Genomic DNA, 17,513 nt, shown 5'->3' on the forward strand with positions numbered 1-17,513 from the left:
TCAATAGTGATGCTCAGATAAGGGAACCTGTGGGAAGTACTTCCTAAACTTTAAAGGGCTATTTAGACACTCCTTATATATGAATCCTGTGTGGAGATAAGGCAGGGAGGGATTTGTAACTCCAATCAGTGGGGGGGATAGAAACAGCTGGGAGACGGCTAACTAAATACCACTGAATCCTCATCCCATTATATTTGCTCACTGGTCTAACTGATGGAACTCAACAAAGGGATCTCTGTTCCCTCTCAGCTTGCGCTCCGGGTCCATCCTATTATGATGCACCATCATAGAGGCGCGCCCCCTATTCTGTATGAGTAGTTCGCGTTTGTGTTCTCCGCTGCTACAACAGAGAACTTTCAAGATGTCGAATAGTCAGCTCTTGGGCTCATGCTACCTCTGAACACACCAGTGACAAGTCTCAAAACTGGAGGAAATAATTCCCAAGTTTAGAGCAGGATGACAGAAATATGGCCCATTTCTGGCCCAGTACATCTTTCTGGTAGACATAAAAACTAGTTTGACATGCTCGAGACGACAGCTGTTTTTGCCTTTCCAGAGTGTCCCTTTGGGTAAAAGGATTTGTCCCTTTCTTTTAACCGCTCTCAGGATGTGTGCTTTGGGTAGGGCCATCCCGCCGAGGATGGACACTAAAGGTTGCTGGTTTTTCAGATAGGTTTCAGACACATCTGCGTAAGACATACCTTCACCAGTGAGATTCAATTTAAAAAGCCTGAACAATGCAACTGCCTAATTCAAGGTTTCACAGAAAGCTCAATACAGGGCTCCAATGATAAAAGGACCCAGTTTCTCTCACTTTCGGCTCTGTGCTTTCAACACTGGCTCGTCTTGGGAGTGTTCTCCTCTCAGGGGCTGCACAGAGGCCAGCAGTAGCTACAATGTTCCTTTTCATGGAAGGGCCTTTGTCCTAGCATAACTCGCTGAAGTCCCAATATTTGCTCTGTTCGAGTTCACGTGGATCACATGCCTGCCTGACCATCCTTGTGGTGGGCTGCATGGGCGGGGGCGCGTGCCAAGGGGTTCAGCTCTTGTACCCCACTCCTGAAGCCTCAGGGAAAGGTGCTGACCGCAGGACACACAGGTTTTGAACATGGTTTGGGGCAAAGGGGAGGATGGATAGTCAAGAAGCAAGCATGCCCGGGTCCATTCCATCCTGTAAGCGATCTGGATTTTCACGTATATGAGAATGGTGGTTTAGTTTTTGATAGATTTTCATCTCATGTTGCCGTTTAGGAGGGAGAAATAAACCTTGACAAAGGTAGGTGTGCACTAGACACTCCTCTCTCTATGTTAAACACAAATTGTAATCCTTTAAAAGGGATCTTCTCAGATTTTGAAATTTATCTTTTTATACGAAATTATACAATTCGTTGACTGTGTTTCAAGTGCCCACAACTGGAAAGAAAAATAGATGAAATGTCAAACATTTCTAAGTATTAACAGGAGAAAAAGCAGTCATACAGATGACATGGAAGAAAGCATAGAGTCAAGACACTGCAAAGAGAGTATGTAACCTGACTTTAGTAAATATTTAGCACTGAACATGAAGGTAAGTTTCCAGTCTTAAAATTTAATTACACTTTCTGCTCGAGGAACAGCTACAGAGAAGCCCATCTACTTTCAAAGGTGCAGACTTTATTCATATTTATTAAACTCGAGCCTTTTCCATTTATTTTTCAGTAACAAGCATCCTTGCCTTCCATAATTTCTTCCCATCTGCCATTCATTACAGCTCTGTATGTAGTTTAAGAGCACGTTAAAAATGTTCGGAAACCAGCGTCATGATTCCCCCGGCCAGATTTTTGTTACTGTTCGCCTCATATTTGCTTGGCATCCTATCAGGACATCTTGGAAAGGGACAGCCCCACATGTTACTGTAAAGGTAAACCTTCTGAGTATCTGCAGCAAAGTGTCCCAAGCTGCTGGGTTTATGAAGCGAAGGGCGCCACAAGTCCACCCCCGCTCTGCAGGGGTTTGGGAGTGCGCACACACGCAACCGCACAGGCAGAGCTCACTTCAGTTCTCACAGCGTCAGCCAGGCCCCAGACTCTAAACTGTCACCCTAGCTGGCCTGCACAGTGCCTCAAATGCCACCACAGGAGGCCCATTCATTAGGATTTCAGTCCTGCCTATGCATCCACCTCAAACTGCAAAGTTTATTCAGTGACCCCAATAACCAGCCATGCTCTGAAGCCTAAGAGCTGATCGAAGGTGCTAGGAGGTCAAAAGGACTTGGAGTGTAAGGAAGGCTATGAGGTGGAAGGAGTAGGGGACAGGCCTAAGTTACTGCTTAGGGTCTCAAAAAAGAAGGCCCTAATGGTCAGCCCCGTATAGGTAAGTACAAAGGCTATATATAGATGATTAATGGTGGAAAACAACTGAAATTTGACATTCCAGGAACAGAACCCTCAAAACATGAATTCTCATAAAGAAAATGAGACTTTCTTCTGAGTTTCCCTTTTCCTGTGCAGGAATTCAAATGTGCTTTAGCCGGAGAAATATTTGCTTCATGTTAGTAAGAACATCCCATTGGATAAAGTAGAATGGTCTTTCAACTGAAAATATCGCTTCACCATCTTTTTCCAAATGGAGAGACCTAGGGCTTACATGTAGCTGATTCACTGAATTCACGGATTTTCAATTAATATTTTATAACGATTAAAGTACATACAGGAAGGGCGCCTGGCTGGCTCAGCCAGTTAAGCATCAGTCACGACGCTGGGATCGAGTCCTGCATCAGGCTCCCCACTTGGCGGGGAGTCTGCTTCTCCCTGTGACCATCCCCCCTCTCGTGTTCCCTCAAATAAATAAAATCTTTTTTTAAAAATGTATGTATAGGAAAACAAAAGGATTTATAAGGCTACATTTATGGTTTCATTAGTGTCATTTATTTCTGGATCATGCACAAAGACAATTCCATCAGTACATTTATTATATTATCCACTTTAGTGCTTATAATAATACGGTCATCTTCACTTGGATATTTAAAATGTTGAAGTAGCATATTCATTGCTGTTAGTGCATATCTGAAGTGGAACTTCAAGTTACTTATTTGTAATTAGAATCAAACAAACGTCCGTGTCTCTGAACACCCAACACCAGCGGCAGACGTGGCAGGAACTGAGTAAGGAAGGGTACTTAAAGCGGGACGAAACCCTTTCTTCAAACAATAGTATGACTGCAATAAAGGAAATGCCGATGTGAACCACAGGTTTTTTTGCATTCTGCCTTTCCTGGATAAATTTCACAGACTCAAGAAACAAAGACCCTCAAGCTTTTCACGTTCTGAGGGAAAGGCCAAGGACAGCACCTCCTTCTGCGGCAAGAACACGAGGCTAGTCGCCTGCAGACCTGGGGTGAAACCCTGAACATGGTGATCCTGCTTGACCTCTGTGCGTCTACTGTCTTGATTCTACACCTGAGTCTGATCTAAACCATCCCTGGTGCTGATCTACAGTTCACAGGTCCTGCGACTCCTAGGAAACTGGAGGCCGAGGGAGCACATCAGATCGGACAGTGGTTCTCCCAGCGGGGTTCCTACAGCATGACCACCTGAGAATTTTTAAGAAATGCACATTTGGGGCCCTGCCCAGAGCCACACTGGATCAGCAATCTCTGATTTGGGAAGCAAGTCCTCCAGGTGATTCTGACGTACACAACACAGTACGAGAACCACTGGATCAGACCAAAACCACATTTAAGAAATTCGCAGTTCCAAACACAAGGCAAATCAAATCCGTCTAAACTCTATCACTAGGTTCAGTTTGTCAGCTATGCATTACTTTTTCAGGGTTATGTCACTGAAGGCATCTCAAACATTCTCTGAAAATCCTGAAAAGAAATAGCCACAGAGATAAAATGTAGGGCAATTTTAGCTACTAATAGTCAGTGACAGTTTCACCCACTAATTCAGAAAGTTAGGATTTTAAATTTTTATTTTTCCAAAGCTATTTATTAAGGGAAAAATCATTTCTTAACTATAGAAGACTTTCTCTTCAACCTTGTGAATAATGATTTAATAAAAGGCATATTCAGGTTTGTAACATATACTAAAAGATGGATGTCACCCATACGAAATTTTATAATAGTACGCAACAAGGGATTTTTACACTGTCAACATAATAAATTGAAGTTTTGAGTTATCTGCACACTATAGTAACTGTAATTGCTTCTCATACATGGATACCTTGTTTCCATTTCTAGTTTTATAAGAATCAAGAAAAATTTACATACATAGTGGCTCCATATTCCACTCTCTGGAAAAAAATCATAATTAAATATGCAATTATTTTCTATGTGAAATATATAAATTAAAATAAATAACTTTATGAATTATTAGATAAATTATTAAATAAATAATATTTTGCTTTGTTAAAGTATCCTGATCTTTCCCAAATTAGCTAATCAACACACCAAGAGGACTGCCAATCCTCAAAATCTAGTCTTCTATTTTCTGAGATTAATTAAGACTTAGGCTACTAAGAGAAAAAGAACTCTATCAACTGCCCCATACTATGTTTTTAAACATAGTTGCTAGGATGTCAAAAATGAGCTACACTATGGAGAAAATGCCTCAAATGATACAGTGAAAATCACTGACTTGGAAAATGCAAAAATCTGACATACATTTTATCATTTCTTTTCATTATAGGTTTAAAAAAAAAAAAGATTAAAAATTTCTAATCAGGAATAATGTACCAAAACAGAAGCACCAAATGTACCAAAATCTGGCAAGAATCTGTTAATGAGGTATCTCTTTCAGATTTGTTTTATTACAACAGAACCTTAGTTCTTAGGGCATTTATTCAAAGTCGCTGAACTAGTTTTATTCTACGTGAAGACAAAGTCATTTCAGCATCAGGGCAGCTTCAACCGGAAAGATGTCACTACAAGGAATGGCTTACGGTCACTGCAGTCATCTAGACTCAGACGCCAAGGTCAGCATCACACAGCTCAGGAAATGCTAAATATGCTTAATATACAGATACACATTTAACACTGTATCGTATCCTCACTGCATGTTTCAAGCGGAACAAACTACTGTGATACACACTCTAGATGCACCCAAGAGACACACTTTTAGAGAAAAGAGCCGTTCGAATATATTGTTTACGACACTCAGAGGTACACCTATACCCTAAAAAACCTAACACTAATAAATTCAGCATTTTTTTTTTTTAACAAATTTTTATCAGTGTGCTCGGATGTTGGATTTCTAGAATATCTTCACAAAGATTCTATAAATCAAATAATCTGAGCTGGTTAAAAAGGATGACGAAATGAATTCAACATTTAATATAGCTTTTATTTGTTTTAATTTGGTAAGTGGAGAACGTAACGCTTTCGAGGCAAACTCTGTTATTTCAGTCACAAGTCCACAGTTAACATGATTCTGAAGCACAGTCTTATCTTCAGTATCTACTCACCCTACACAGTCACAGCTAGAGAAATCCATGTACATATATATTTGTTTTCAACAACTCGGGATTCAGATTTTATAGTCTCACACACTTCAAAATGTATCCATCTGATGCAGGATATAACCATAAGAAGATAAAAAGTCATGCAATGATACTCAGGTTTTGTTTTGTTTTGTTTTGTTTTAAAAAGTAAATCCCATATTTGATCATTCAATGCCATATCAAGTGCACTGAATATCTAAAATAAAACAAGTGCCAATTTTATCATGAATTAATAACATATTTATTGTCTTGAAACCAAACAGGCCCAAGTTACTTTTTGTCTTTCTTGAGTCAGCTATTAACTCATTTCTCTCAAACTTCCTGTGTAAGAAAAAACAAGCTATTTCCTTTCTGTTTTGCACTTTCAAGAGATGGCAGAAGGTTTAAGGTAGGTATGTTCTTGATAATTCAGAGTCAGAAAGTACTTCCTCCTGAGCAGAAGGTTCAAAATCCCCTGCGTTTTCCGCCAATTCAGTATCTAAGTCGTCATTACTTTCTGCACTGTAATCCACTTCTTCAAGGAATCGAGGCTCATCTTCATCCAAAACGTAAGTGGTAGGGCTGTGGCCAGAGCACATAGAGCACACGAGACTTCATTAGATCCTAAGGTTCTAATACAAGGTTATTTGACCACAGTGGGTTAACTCTGATTTCAAAATAATACAAGTAGTTTGCGTTAGCTTTAAAAGTGTTATCCAAATGAAAAAGTTAAGAGATTTATAATAGTTGAGACTATAAATGGTGACATGTTAAGTATTAATTGTACAACAAGGTTGTCAACATACACCCTACAGTTAGACAGCTATAAAAAACAAGAGACTCCCCTATTTGGTTGCTTTTTTGTAGGACTTTTATCAATTTGCAGGGCTAAACAGACCATTTCAGTAAGCCTTATTTTATTTATCTTATTAACTCATCCTTTATAAGAAAGTGCTGTATTTAAACACTAAAACCACTTATTCTAAGTCTATACAATGATTACTTGCCATAAAACAGCCCATACGCACTTCCTCCCAGTTTCTATTGGTCAAGAATAAAAATGAAAAACAAGTGAATGCTCCACACCCAGATTAATTACTTGCCCTTGGGACAGAGAATAAGATATTTGCTTAAAAGCACTAAGTGCTTCTGAATATTTCATTAGGTAGGCTGGGATAAAGACAGCGTTTCCATCTTGATTTCTCCCCATTTGGGAGATTTTACACACACACACACGTGCATGCGTGCAAACACACGGCGTTATCAAAGAAACACTACACAAACATTTCAATGTCCCCATTTTGTGACCAAAACTATCTTAATTTCACACAGATGTATGTTTTATATCCCACCTGCTTCCAAAAAGGATTTCCCATCATGGATGCAATTAAAAGCTATAAAATCAGACAATAAAAAGGGAACAATAATCTGTTAAAATGAGCAGAGAGGCAAATGTCATTAGGCATCTAGAATGAAAGAAGTCCTGCACTGAATATGAAATTCAGTTCAGATTATCTCCAAGTCTAAGCAGGAAAGACAAGTTACTGGATTATACTGTTCTCGTTTTCTAAAAAGAAAAAGCAAAACTCATCCACCGAGATTATCTTTTTTCCCTAGAATTGTTTTTATCTTGCTCATTAAAAATATATTGCAAAACCCCCTTCGTCTTATGTAGCAAACTTCTTTAAAAGTTCAGAGCTTGCCCTGTGATGGAGTATCCCTGATAAGCCAGCTGAGTGGCTTGAAGGACTACGTGAGACTTTATGACTTACCTAACACTCACAAGTTTCATAGCTTTCAAGTATGCAACTAAAATATTTATGATGAATCTACTAGGTCTTTAGGGAAAAAATGAGATTAGAAGGAAAAAATCATTTTTGCCTTCTAAAATGACCATTTTTCTTTTAAAAAACAGTAATTCATTCCTCCTTCTTGAGTTTGGTGTTTCAAATTCTCAGGGTGTCCCAGGTGAATCACCGCATACATTGAGGACTATTAGAACAGACTCTTAGGACAGATGGAGGCTTCAGCTAGGGCAAAAGAGGGGGAAGGACAGAAATGAGGGAAGTTTCTTGCTTACTTTCTTCCTGGAGACTGTCCTAACAAAAGAAATGTCCTAACAAGAAGAAGGGATGCAAGGGAGGGGGCAGATTTCCTCAAAAGCCATGTACTCCACTGGTACAGGGGCTGGGGAGACCAACCAGGACCGGAGAGGCTCACTCCACACAAGAAGGCACTGGGACTAGAGCAGCGCAGTTACCTGCAGCTTCGTGGGGTCTCCCGACAGGTAGGAAGAGCACAAAATCCAGGTGGTGGGTGGGTAGGTGGGTGGGCAAGCATCGTTCGGGAGATCTATGGACAGCAGAATTCCACCCCACCCTTGCACTCCACCCCCCATACCACCACCAAAGAAAACAGACTGGCACAAAGTAAATTGGTTACCGGAACCCCAGCCACTACATGAAGGTCAGGGCGAGGACCTAGTACTAGAACATTAATCAACATGACCTAAAAGAAAGGGTTTAAAGAAAAAACCTAGTTTTACAGGCTAGAAAACAGTCTTATAAGTTAAGGAAACAGAAGAAGTATGATTCAGAAGCAATAAAAATGCCCAGGATCAAGCCAAAAAAGTTCCTAGCCATCAAGGAGACTTGGAACAGTGCTAGGATCAGACACTTGATAAGTCTAACAAGTCTTAGACTTGTTAAGTCTAAGAAGCACAAGAAATCCCATAATAACGAATGTTCAGAAAATACTTTGAGCCTGTCAATTCCTGATCTTGGCTCCTTCATATGCTGACTGTGACATAAACTCCATCCACATTGTGGCATCAACCATCGTGACACCTAGCAATGGACCGGTTTCACACTCTAAGTCCATTCCCGGAACCCACACTGACCCTGCTATTTGATGCCTGCTTCTGCAGGTCCTATCGGTCATGTTCCTAGCCTCAGCTTCATGAAGGTGTACCGTCTGGCTGAAATGCAGTGAGTCTATCCAGCAACGGCAAAGCAGCCCTCAGTGCTAACCTGTGCACATGTGGAAGCGGGGAGAGTGCTGGGTAAGCCTAGGGTCAAAGAGCTGCGGGAATCCTCAGACAGCAGGAACAGAGGAATTCAATCCCCATCACTCCCCTGAAAGGAGCCTTCTGGCCGGTGTTCCAGTTGCCACTCTCCAGTCCATTGTTTCTTGCCCTTAACTGGTAGAAATTCCAGCACTCCTCCCTTCTGGTGTGCCGCATTCCCCTCTGTCCCTCCTCACTGCTGATCAAGTGCTCTCCATCCTCCCTCCTATGCCTCAAAAACAGGCGCTTATAAAAACGCTCTCCTGGTGCGCTCTCTTTGAGTAAGCTCACATATTTTAAGTTGCATTCTGGTCATTTCCAAATTCCAAATTTCAAGCCGTGACTTCACCCCTGAACTTGCACTGTGCACACAAGCACTTGCGAACAGGTTCACATGGCTATCTCGCATATACCCCCAATGTTTGTTTGCAAGGGAACTCACCAGACTCCTCTGCAAGCCTGCTTCTGCTTGCTCTCATCCCAACATTATCCACTCAGTGAGTCATAAAACCACAATTCTCAGCAAGCAAGTCCTGCCAGCCAAGCTCTGAGCTACTTCTTGCCTCACATTTACATCACAGACCTTCACTGATGTTGCTTCCTCTCCTTCGGACATACTTCCCACCTTCTATCTCCCACTGACTCGTATTTCCTTCAAACTATAGCTCAGGCTCATCTGCAGATGTTCTTCCTTTATGAAAGCCCATCTGGGGCTAAGCACCCTTTCTCTGTATTCCCTTCGTACCCTGCACATTCTGTCTGATCCCTTCTCCTATGCAGGTGAAACCATCTATTTGTGGGTCCATCTTCTCACAAACACGTTAAGGTCAGGAGCTGTGACTTACCCACATTAGTACCTCCTATCAGCTCCTAAGAGTACTCGACACATTGCAGGCCCCCCAAAAAATAATTGCCGAACTCTTTACGAGAAGCCACAGGGCCCACAAGATCACTGCTTTTTACATTACCCCATCCCACTGATTATACTTTATGTTAAAAAAAAAAACAAAACACATAAGGCACAAGACCACAGCAATTCAGCTTTGCTTTTATTAGTAATTCCAACATGTTTTGAACAATGTACAACTTAGGAAGGGCCTTCATATACATTATATCTCACAATAACCTGCAGGTAAAAGGAAGACCTTAAGATAATCTGCCCTAGAGTTATAAAATAATCCCTTGACATCGGTAGGAAGGAACTCAATCACAAAATTTTGATCACAAAAAGAAATTCTAATCAGCACTCAATTATTTCCTATCACTATTACCTTTTTCCCATCACAACTTCCTTGTCCCCCACTTTTCCTCATCTAAGCTTACTCCTGTTTCCCTGTTCTGCTTCATTCTCCAACAGCTGGCCTCTGTATCGTTGCCCTAACATCCTTCTTTTCTGGATTTTAATCAATAAGAAACATTTCATTATAAAAGAGAATAGCATTTTAATCCAAAACCAAATATTTCTCATGGTGCTTCAGGAAAAAAAATCAAAACCTTCACCCAAATGGCTTTCTCACAGGATGAATTTGTTGAAATTCTCTGCTGTATGGTGTCACTACGATGTAGAAAAGGTTTAAAATTCCAACTGATTTCCAAAGATGAAAAATTGTGCTTCATTCAGATTCAGAAAGTATTCTGCCTATCACTACATTAACTAGTAAGCATATGCAATATTGAACCTAATAAATTCACCAACTCCCCTGATGTATGCCCAGCTACTCGTAGGAGAGCTGACTGGACATCTGAGACACCTGGACGCAGATCTTCATCTCTGTTACCTATATACAAGCATGAAAGAAGCAAAACACTGGACATGGAGTCAGAAATTCTGGGCCTGCGCCTCTCTTCTCCCACTAGCCAGCCGCATGACCCTGAACAAGTCACGTACTCTCTCCAAGCACTGGTTTTTCTCCAGAATAAAAGCAGAGATAACAGTGTCAGCCCCACTACCTCACAAGTTGTTTGACTCCAATTAGGTAGTAAGTGTGAAAGCATCTGTAAATTCTTAAACTGTACAAATATAAAATGCTATTATAAAATTAATAAAACCTACCTTGTTAAAGAAAAAAGTTAACCAGTTCCTAAAGGGCCCAGGTAATGGGCTGCTACCACACCAAAAGGACTAAAAATACTGCCTTACTTTTGTAACTCCGAATCCTCCCTTAACCTCATACTCTTCCACAATTTTGAAACTAACCTACCTGTTTTCAGACAGCACAATAAAGATATCCTAGGGGAGAAATTCTGAAACTGATACACAAACAGAAATATACTCCATTGCCCAAATCAGCAGCAATTTGTGACTTGCTGATTATGTCTTTCTTGTATCGAATTATCAGGTCTCATGTGAAAGTAAAGGCTCTATCTGCCTAAATATCAGAGAAGGTTTTATTTATATAATTTGATTCCCAGCCTATAAGAGATGTTTTATCTACTAAATATCAAAGCAAACAAAATTATCCATAGAAAATACAAGTTAACAATTTTGTCAGTCTTAATTGTCCACAGTGTATATACACAAGTATTTGCACATTCCTACACAGGTATATATGCTCAACACACAATTAGAGTACAGAATTTCTAACAGGATCATCTATGGTGGAGGGGAAGGAAAGAAAGTTGTTAATTTACTGATATTTTTTGGACCACAAATATAACCAAGCTGCCTTCAAAAAACAGTCACTAAACTCCAACTGACTTTATATTACTATTGATCTAAAAACATTCCTTATACAAAATGAAAAGGTTAAATAGTTGTTTCCCAATAATACAGGACACCCTCAAAAGCTAAAACCATTCCCTTTTCTAATAATTTTGCTTAGTCACTTGGAAGATACAAGATACAATGAAAGCACAGGGGAATTCTGGAGTCCGATCTGGGCACAATTCCTGGTTTTGTTGGGAATTACCAGACAGATGACCTTGGGTCAATTCATCTCTGACCTCAGTTTACACACATGAAAAGGGGTTTACAATACCATCTGTCTCTGATCGTTCTCAATAGAACAGAAAAACCTTGGAGATAATAATCAAACTTAACAGAAACTCAAAATTGGCATGCGTGTTTGGGGTCCCAGGGCCATCCCTGGTTTAGTGATGTGCTAGCCAGACGTACAGGATTCCGCACACAGTTGCATTAACAGCTGTGACGGATATTACAGTGAAAGGATACAAAGCAAAATCAAGAGAAAAGGTGCATGGGGCAAAGTCCAGAAGAACCCAAGGCAAGGCAAGGGCAGCTGCTAAGAGGCAGAGAAGTCATCAGAGCTTTCAGCAATTTCAAAGGATTGGAGGCAAAAATTGGAGTTCAGAGCTGCCACGTTTCCTGAAAAAAGGGAGTTGCAGAGATATGACCCCAACAGTTCTCCCCTGGAGGCGTGTGACAAATTCATAAAACACACAGTGCAAGAGGCTGAAAAGCAAAGCAGAAAGCAGCAAAACAAACAAACCAGAAAATAAACAAGGGACTCTGGGGCAGTATTGTGGTACTGAGGAAAGGCAAAGCCCTAGGCCTTCCACGGTGACCTCTGGAGGGCAACCACTTAGAGAGGGGACACGTGAACCATGGCTAGACAAGTTTTACAAGTTTTGCAAACCCACCTCCAGTTAGCTCTGTCCCTTGCCAGACTGGGACCACCTGCCTACTCCACAGCCTGCCAGAGGACAGAATGAATCCTCTTGGAAACAATATGTATTCTTCCTTATTCTGATATACCATATTCTTACTTTGGCATCTCAAACAGGCACTAAGAGGAATAACTTCATTCTTCCAAGAGGCTACTGAGAATACAGCTTATAAATATTAATAAGTACCTAAAAAAATCATCAAATTCTTTATACTGCTGTCTTAGAGATTAACAATTACTAACTTCATACTTATCTGGATCTCAATGATAAGGATCATTTCTTTCTCTTATGATAAGCCTCAAAGCTTTCATTATAATCAAATCTGGCCTGGGGTCCTGAAGTATTCACATTAAGTTCCCAACTTATTTTCCCAGATGATTTTAATCTCCTCTGTATTTGTAGGTACAACAGCATTTCATTGACTTTGCACAAAAACACAAATGGTTCACTTTTAGTTATGAGCAACTATGATTTCCACTGGACAGAAGAGGTAACATGATCTTCAATTACATGGCATGATTTATCTGCCTAGGAAATATTCTAATCTAATTATAGCTGTAAGAATTTCTGCACGATTACAATAAATGACACTCACAAATGAACACCAGACTCAAGCATGTGCATCACAGCCATTAAAAAGGATTTTTTAAGGAGCAGCTTGATTAAACGGTAAACTGTACATTTAAAATAAAGCACATTAATAACAGTAAGTTTGACTGCATTGCTGTAAATACTGCCATTAACATGTGGCCACAAACAATCTATACTGACAGACTCTGTCCTTGACCAAACTTGAATTAGGTTCTTCTGAGTCCTCTAACCTGACCTGACCTTGGGCTCTGTCCTCAGGGACTCCCCTGCTTAGTCTAGCTGTGGTAAGAATCTTGCTGAGTCAGCAAAATCCCTGACTCTCTGTATCTCATCAGTCTGGCCTGCTTTAGCAAGTAGGTTTAGCCAGAATCTCCCTTACACGTGAGTTCCTCTTAGTAATTTTCCATCCACCAAGCCCCCTCCCTACTCCCTGGCTGTAAATCTCCACCTTGCCTCACTGCCTTCACCCCTAGTAGCAGTCCTCCTGAACAGTCTGCCTTCCTAGTCTGTAACAGTGTCACAAATAATTTTCTCTTTAATAATATTAATTTAATTTTCTCAGAAGATAAAGTTCTTACATATTTACACTAAACACTAGCTTCACATGAAAAAAGTACAGAAAATACAGAGGCTAATATTTCATTCTAGTGTTAACAGTCTGTAGCAATGACTATCTTTGTACTACCTTACCAGTAACTTCCAGCCAGTCTCTCTGATAATGCTAGCAACAGAGGCAGAGCCTTTAACCAAGAAACATGATGATGTTAACTCATTCACAGGCCTGTACTCATTCTCTATACCTGATGAGAAAAGTACTCTACCTTTATCAAAATGCATCAAATTAGATTTTTTAAAGAGTATTAACAAAAAAATAGAACAAATGCTAAGCATATTTTAAAGATTTTCTCCAGCTTAAGTCCTATTTATTTTATTAGTTGCATTAAGAACAATTTCTCACCAAATTTTCTAATGTCCATGCTGTATGCACAAATGCAAATTAAGTGCCGACACATGCTACACCACAGATGAACCTTGTAAAAAAGCTAAATGAGTGAAACCAGACATAAAAGACCATAAACCATATGATTCCATTTATCTGAAATATCCAGAACAGGTAAATCCACAGAGACAAAAAGCAGATGAGTGGTTGTCAGGGTCTGGATATGACTGTTTAACGGGTATGAGGGTTTTCTTTGGGGGTGCTGTGAAAAGTTTTGGAACTAGAAAGAGGTGGCTGGTAGTTACACAATATTGTGAACATATTAAACACCATTTAATTGTTCACTTTAAAATGACTGATTTTATGCTGTATGAATTTCATCTCAATAAAAAAAAAGAAAGAAAACAGGTCAAAACGCTGATTATAAGACAGTCATTAGGCTTCATTTAAACACAGGCTTATGTTTTTATTATGATAAGACACTGTAGAGTTTGGCATTTTTCAACTTTGCTTTCCTATAATGTTTTAAATATATTCAAACTTCAAGTACTTCTGTATATGTGATATCCTGAATATAGTCCCCACTAACCATATCCTGATGAGCAGCACTGTTAAATGTTTTATTAGTTCTCAAATACTTTAAATGAGACTCACTGAGAGGACTCTTTAATAGCTCAGGTGACAGGTAAAATAAAACACTTTCGCTAAAGTACAAAAATGCTACATAGTTGTAAGTTTTAAATGAGCTCTACCAATATTCCCAGCTTTGACCTAAAAGAAACACACGCCCCTAGGAAAGATATAATGCAGACTTAGTGTTATAGCCGATGAAATTTTTATTATACAACAGATACAATTAAGTAAAGTTAAAATGATTAATGTATGGCAATTTCCAATGAATACTCTGGGAATATAAAACATGATTAATTTTCAACCACAGGCTTTGCTGAAAAGGAAGTTCTATAACTTCTGGTAAATACAGTGAATCTCAAGAGCAACAAAGATGATTGTAAAAGAATAACTTTGTTAAAAGGATAATCCACAGGAAAAAGAAAACTGAAGAGGAAATAATAGCAAAGAAGAGACATCAACAAATGTTAGAAGATGAAAGCAGATGGATGAAAAATGAACGGGGTCTGAGTACCAACCTCTACTTTGCTCAAGTACTTACAACAGGGGAAGCCATGGGGAAAAACGCTGATTTGCATTACAAAGTCAAAGGAAAGCTAAAATAATCTGGGCGATAAACCTGATTATCAGGGTGCAATTGAAAAGAGAATAATTGATTAAAAGATTTTATAAAGAGCAGTTAGATCTTCAGATCACCTTCCTCAGGATATTCCCTAGTTTAGAAAGTGGGAAAGATGACTTTCTAAAGACTTTTATCAGAGAGGCTATTCAGTTAGGGCCAAAAGACAGAAATGAAGGTCAGGAGAGTAAGTGAAAGTCTGCTCAAAGGTAAGTCCAACTGGGCCTCCAGAATGATAGCTACTGGACCTTTGCCCCACGGCAACATTTCTCAAAAATTTTTTAAATCACCTCCCAGTGCCCTGCAGGTGTTTTTTCCCCTAAATCCCCCTAATTAAGTATAATTAAGAATTAGAAAGCTAAAAGATTAGACCCAGCTAAAGAAAGGATAGGTGAATTAAAAGTTGGTTAGAAAAAGCACCTAGCTCTGACAGTCAACAGGACCTGTGTTCACAGGATGCACAAGGCTATAATAAACAAAGAACCAAGTCTTGACTGGAATGCACAAGCACGCATGTGTGTGTGTGTTCGTTCAGCACAAGGGAAGCAGGCAAAACTGCCTGTCTCCCAGTCTTTCCCTTAAAAAGTTTCATTGGCATATTTTATTTATTTATTTATTTATTTAAAGATTTTATCTATTTATTTGACAGAGAGAAATCACAAGTAGGCAGAGAGGCAGGCAGAGAGAGAGGAGGAAGCAGGCTCCCTGCTGAGCAGAAAGCCCGACGCGGGGCTCGAACCCAGGACCTGGGATCATGACCGGAGCTGAAGGCAGCGGCCTAACCCACTGAGCCACCCAGGCGCCCCTCATTGGCATATTTTAGAAGCTGCAGCCTGAGGGCCAGACTTCTAATTTAGCAGGAATTGTGGGCTGCCATCCTTTTCAGAGACTGGGGAAGTCAGCAGATACATATCCTGCCTTCTTCCTGCAGGGTGTTCCAGTAACCAAAGCACGTTACATCTGACGCCTCAGCTATTGTGGCTGCCGCTGAGGAGACAGACCTACAGACAGCCTGGTTCTAGCAGCCAACAGGGCCTGCATCCATGAGTCCCATGTACTCTATCAAACAAACAGTTCTTAGGCACAGAGGCACGTCTTAATAGCCTTATAGTCAGGCTACCACAAAGTGAAGAGGCAAAAAAACCCATCTCCCAGTTTTTCCCTGGAAGGGCTTAACTATAGACTTTTCTAGCTGCTGCTAGAAGGTCTAGCTTCTAATCATCCTGCATCTAAGCACGATTATGATCCTCCTTTTTGGGATACTACTATGACCTGGCACCCTCAACCACTGGCACTAAAAATGAAGAAAGAGGCCTGGGCAATCATAAAAGCCTGAGACACAACTAGAAGCTTAAGCCAGAATAATGAATGAAGTTTATCTCCTACACAAGAACATTCTGCCACAAACTGGGAGAGATGGCTATTTCATCTAATGTGCAGAAACCAAAACAGAGTCATGGAAAATGAAGAAACAGAGGAATATATTCCAAACAAAAGACCAAGATAAATACCTAGAAACAGATCTCAAAGAATGCAGATAAGTGATATACCTGATACAGATTTCAAACTAATGGTAATAAAGATTTTCAACAAAGTCAGGAGCAATGCATACAAAGTGAGAATTTCAACAGAGAGAAGATATGAAAAAATATTGAGTAGAAATCATAGAACTGAAGAATATAATAACTGAACTGAAAAATTCAATAGAGGCTTCAGCAGCAGACTAGAGCAAATGGAAGAAAGCATCAGTGAACTCCAAAAGGGCAGCAGGATTCATCCAAAGAGGAACAAAAAGAAGAATGAAGAGTGAAAATTACTTAAGGGACTTATGGGACATCAACGAACAAACCAATATATTCATTACAGAGGTCCCAGAAGAAGAGATAAAGGGACAGAAAACTTATTCAAATAAATAATGGCTGAAAATTTCCCTACCCTGGGGAAAGAAAAAGATATCAGACACCCAGGTTTACGAAGATCGAAAATGATGAATCCAAAAAGGCCCACACCAAGACACATTATAATTAAAGTGTCAAAGTTAAAGACAAGGAAAATCTTTAAAGTAGCAAGAGAAAAGCAACCTGCTATGTACATGAGAACCCACATAAGATTATTAGCAGATTTTTTTTCAGCAGAAATCTTGCTCACTAGAAGTGAGTGAAAGGATACCTACAAAGTGCTAAAAGAAACACACTCCCAACCAACCAGGAATACTTTTCCTGGCAAAGTTGTCAATCAGAATTGAAGGAAAAATAAAAAATTTTCCAGACTAAAAAACTGAAGGAGTTCATCACCATAGGACTGGGCTTAAAAGAAATGTTAAGAGAGTTTTTCAAGCTCAAATGAAAGTATGCTAATAACAGAAAAACAAGTGACAGCATAAAACTCATTGGTAAAGGTGAATATATAGTTACATTCATACTGTATATGAATATATGTGAATATAGGTATATGAATATATAATTACAATCATATTGTAAAGATGAATATATAGTTACATTCATACTGTAATCTTTCAATGGTAGTGGGAAAATCATTTATAAATCTAGTATGAAAGTTAAGAGACAAAAGTATTAAAAATAA

General features: G+C 39.6%; 1 protein-coding gene across 1 annotated transcript in view; it reads right to left on the minus strand.

Annotated features, from left to right (window-relative positions):
- Positions 1-2,887: 2,887 nt before the first annotated feature.
- The window catches only part of AGTPBP1 (ATP/GTP binding carboxypeptidase 1), a 158,192-nt gene continuing 143,566 nt past the window's right edge, over positions 2,888-17,513 (minus strand). Inside the window, 1 exon segment of the mRNA XM_047700023.1 lies at positions 2,888-6,041. Within this exon segment, the coding sequence (XP_047555979.1) occupies positions 5,864-6,041 (178 nt within the window). The 3' untranslated portion in view covers positions 2,888-5,863.

Source organism: Lutra lutra, chromosome 13, assembly GCF_902655055.1.
Source record: "Lutra lutra chromosome 13, mLutLut1.2, whole genome shotgun sequence".
Taxonomy (NCBI): Eukaryota; Metazoa; Chordata; class Mammalia; order Carnivora; family Mustelidae; genus Lutra; species Lutra lutra.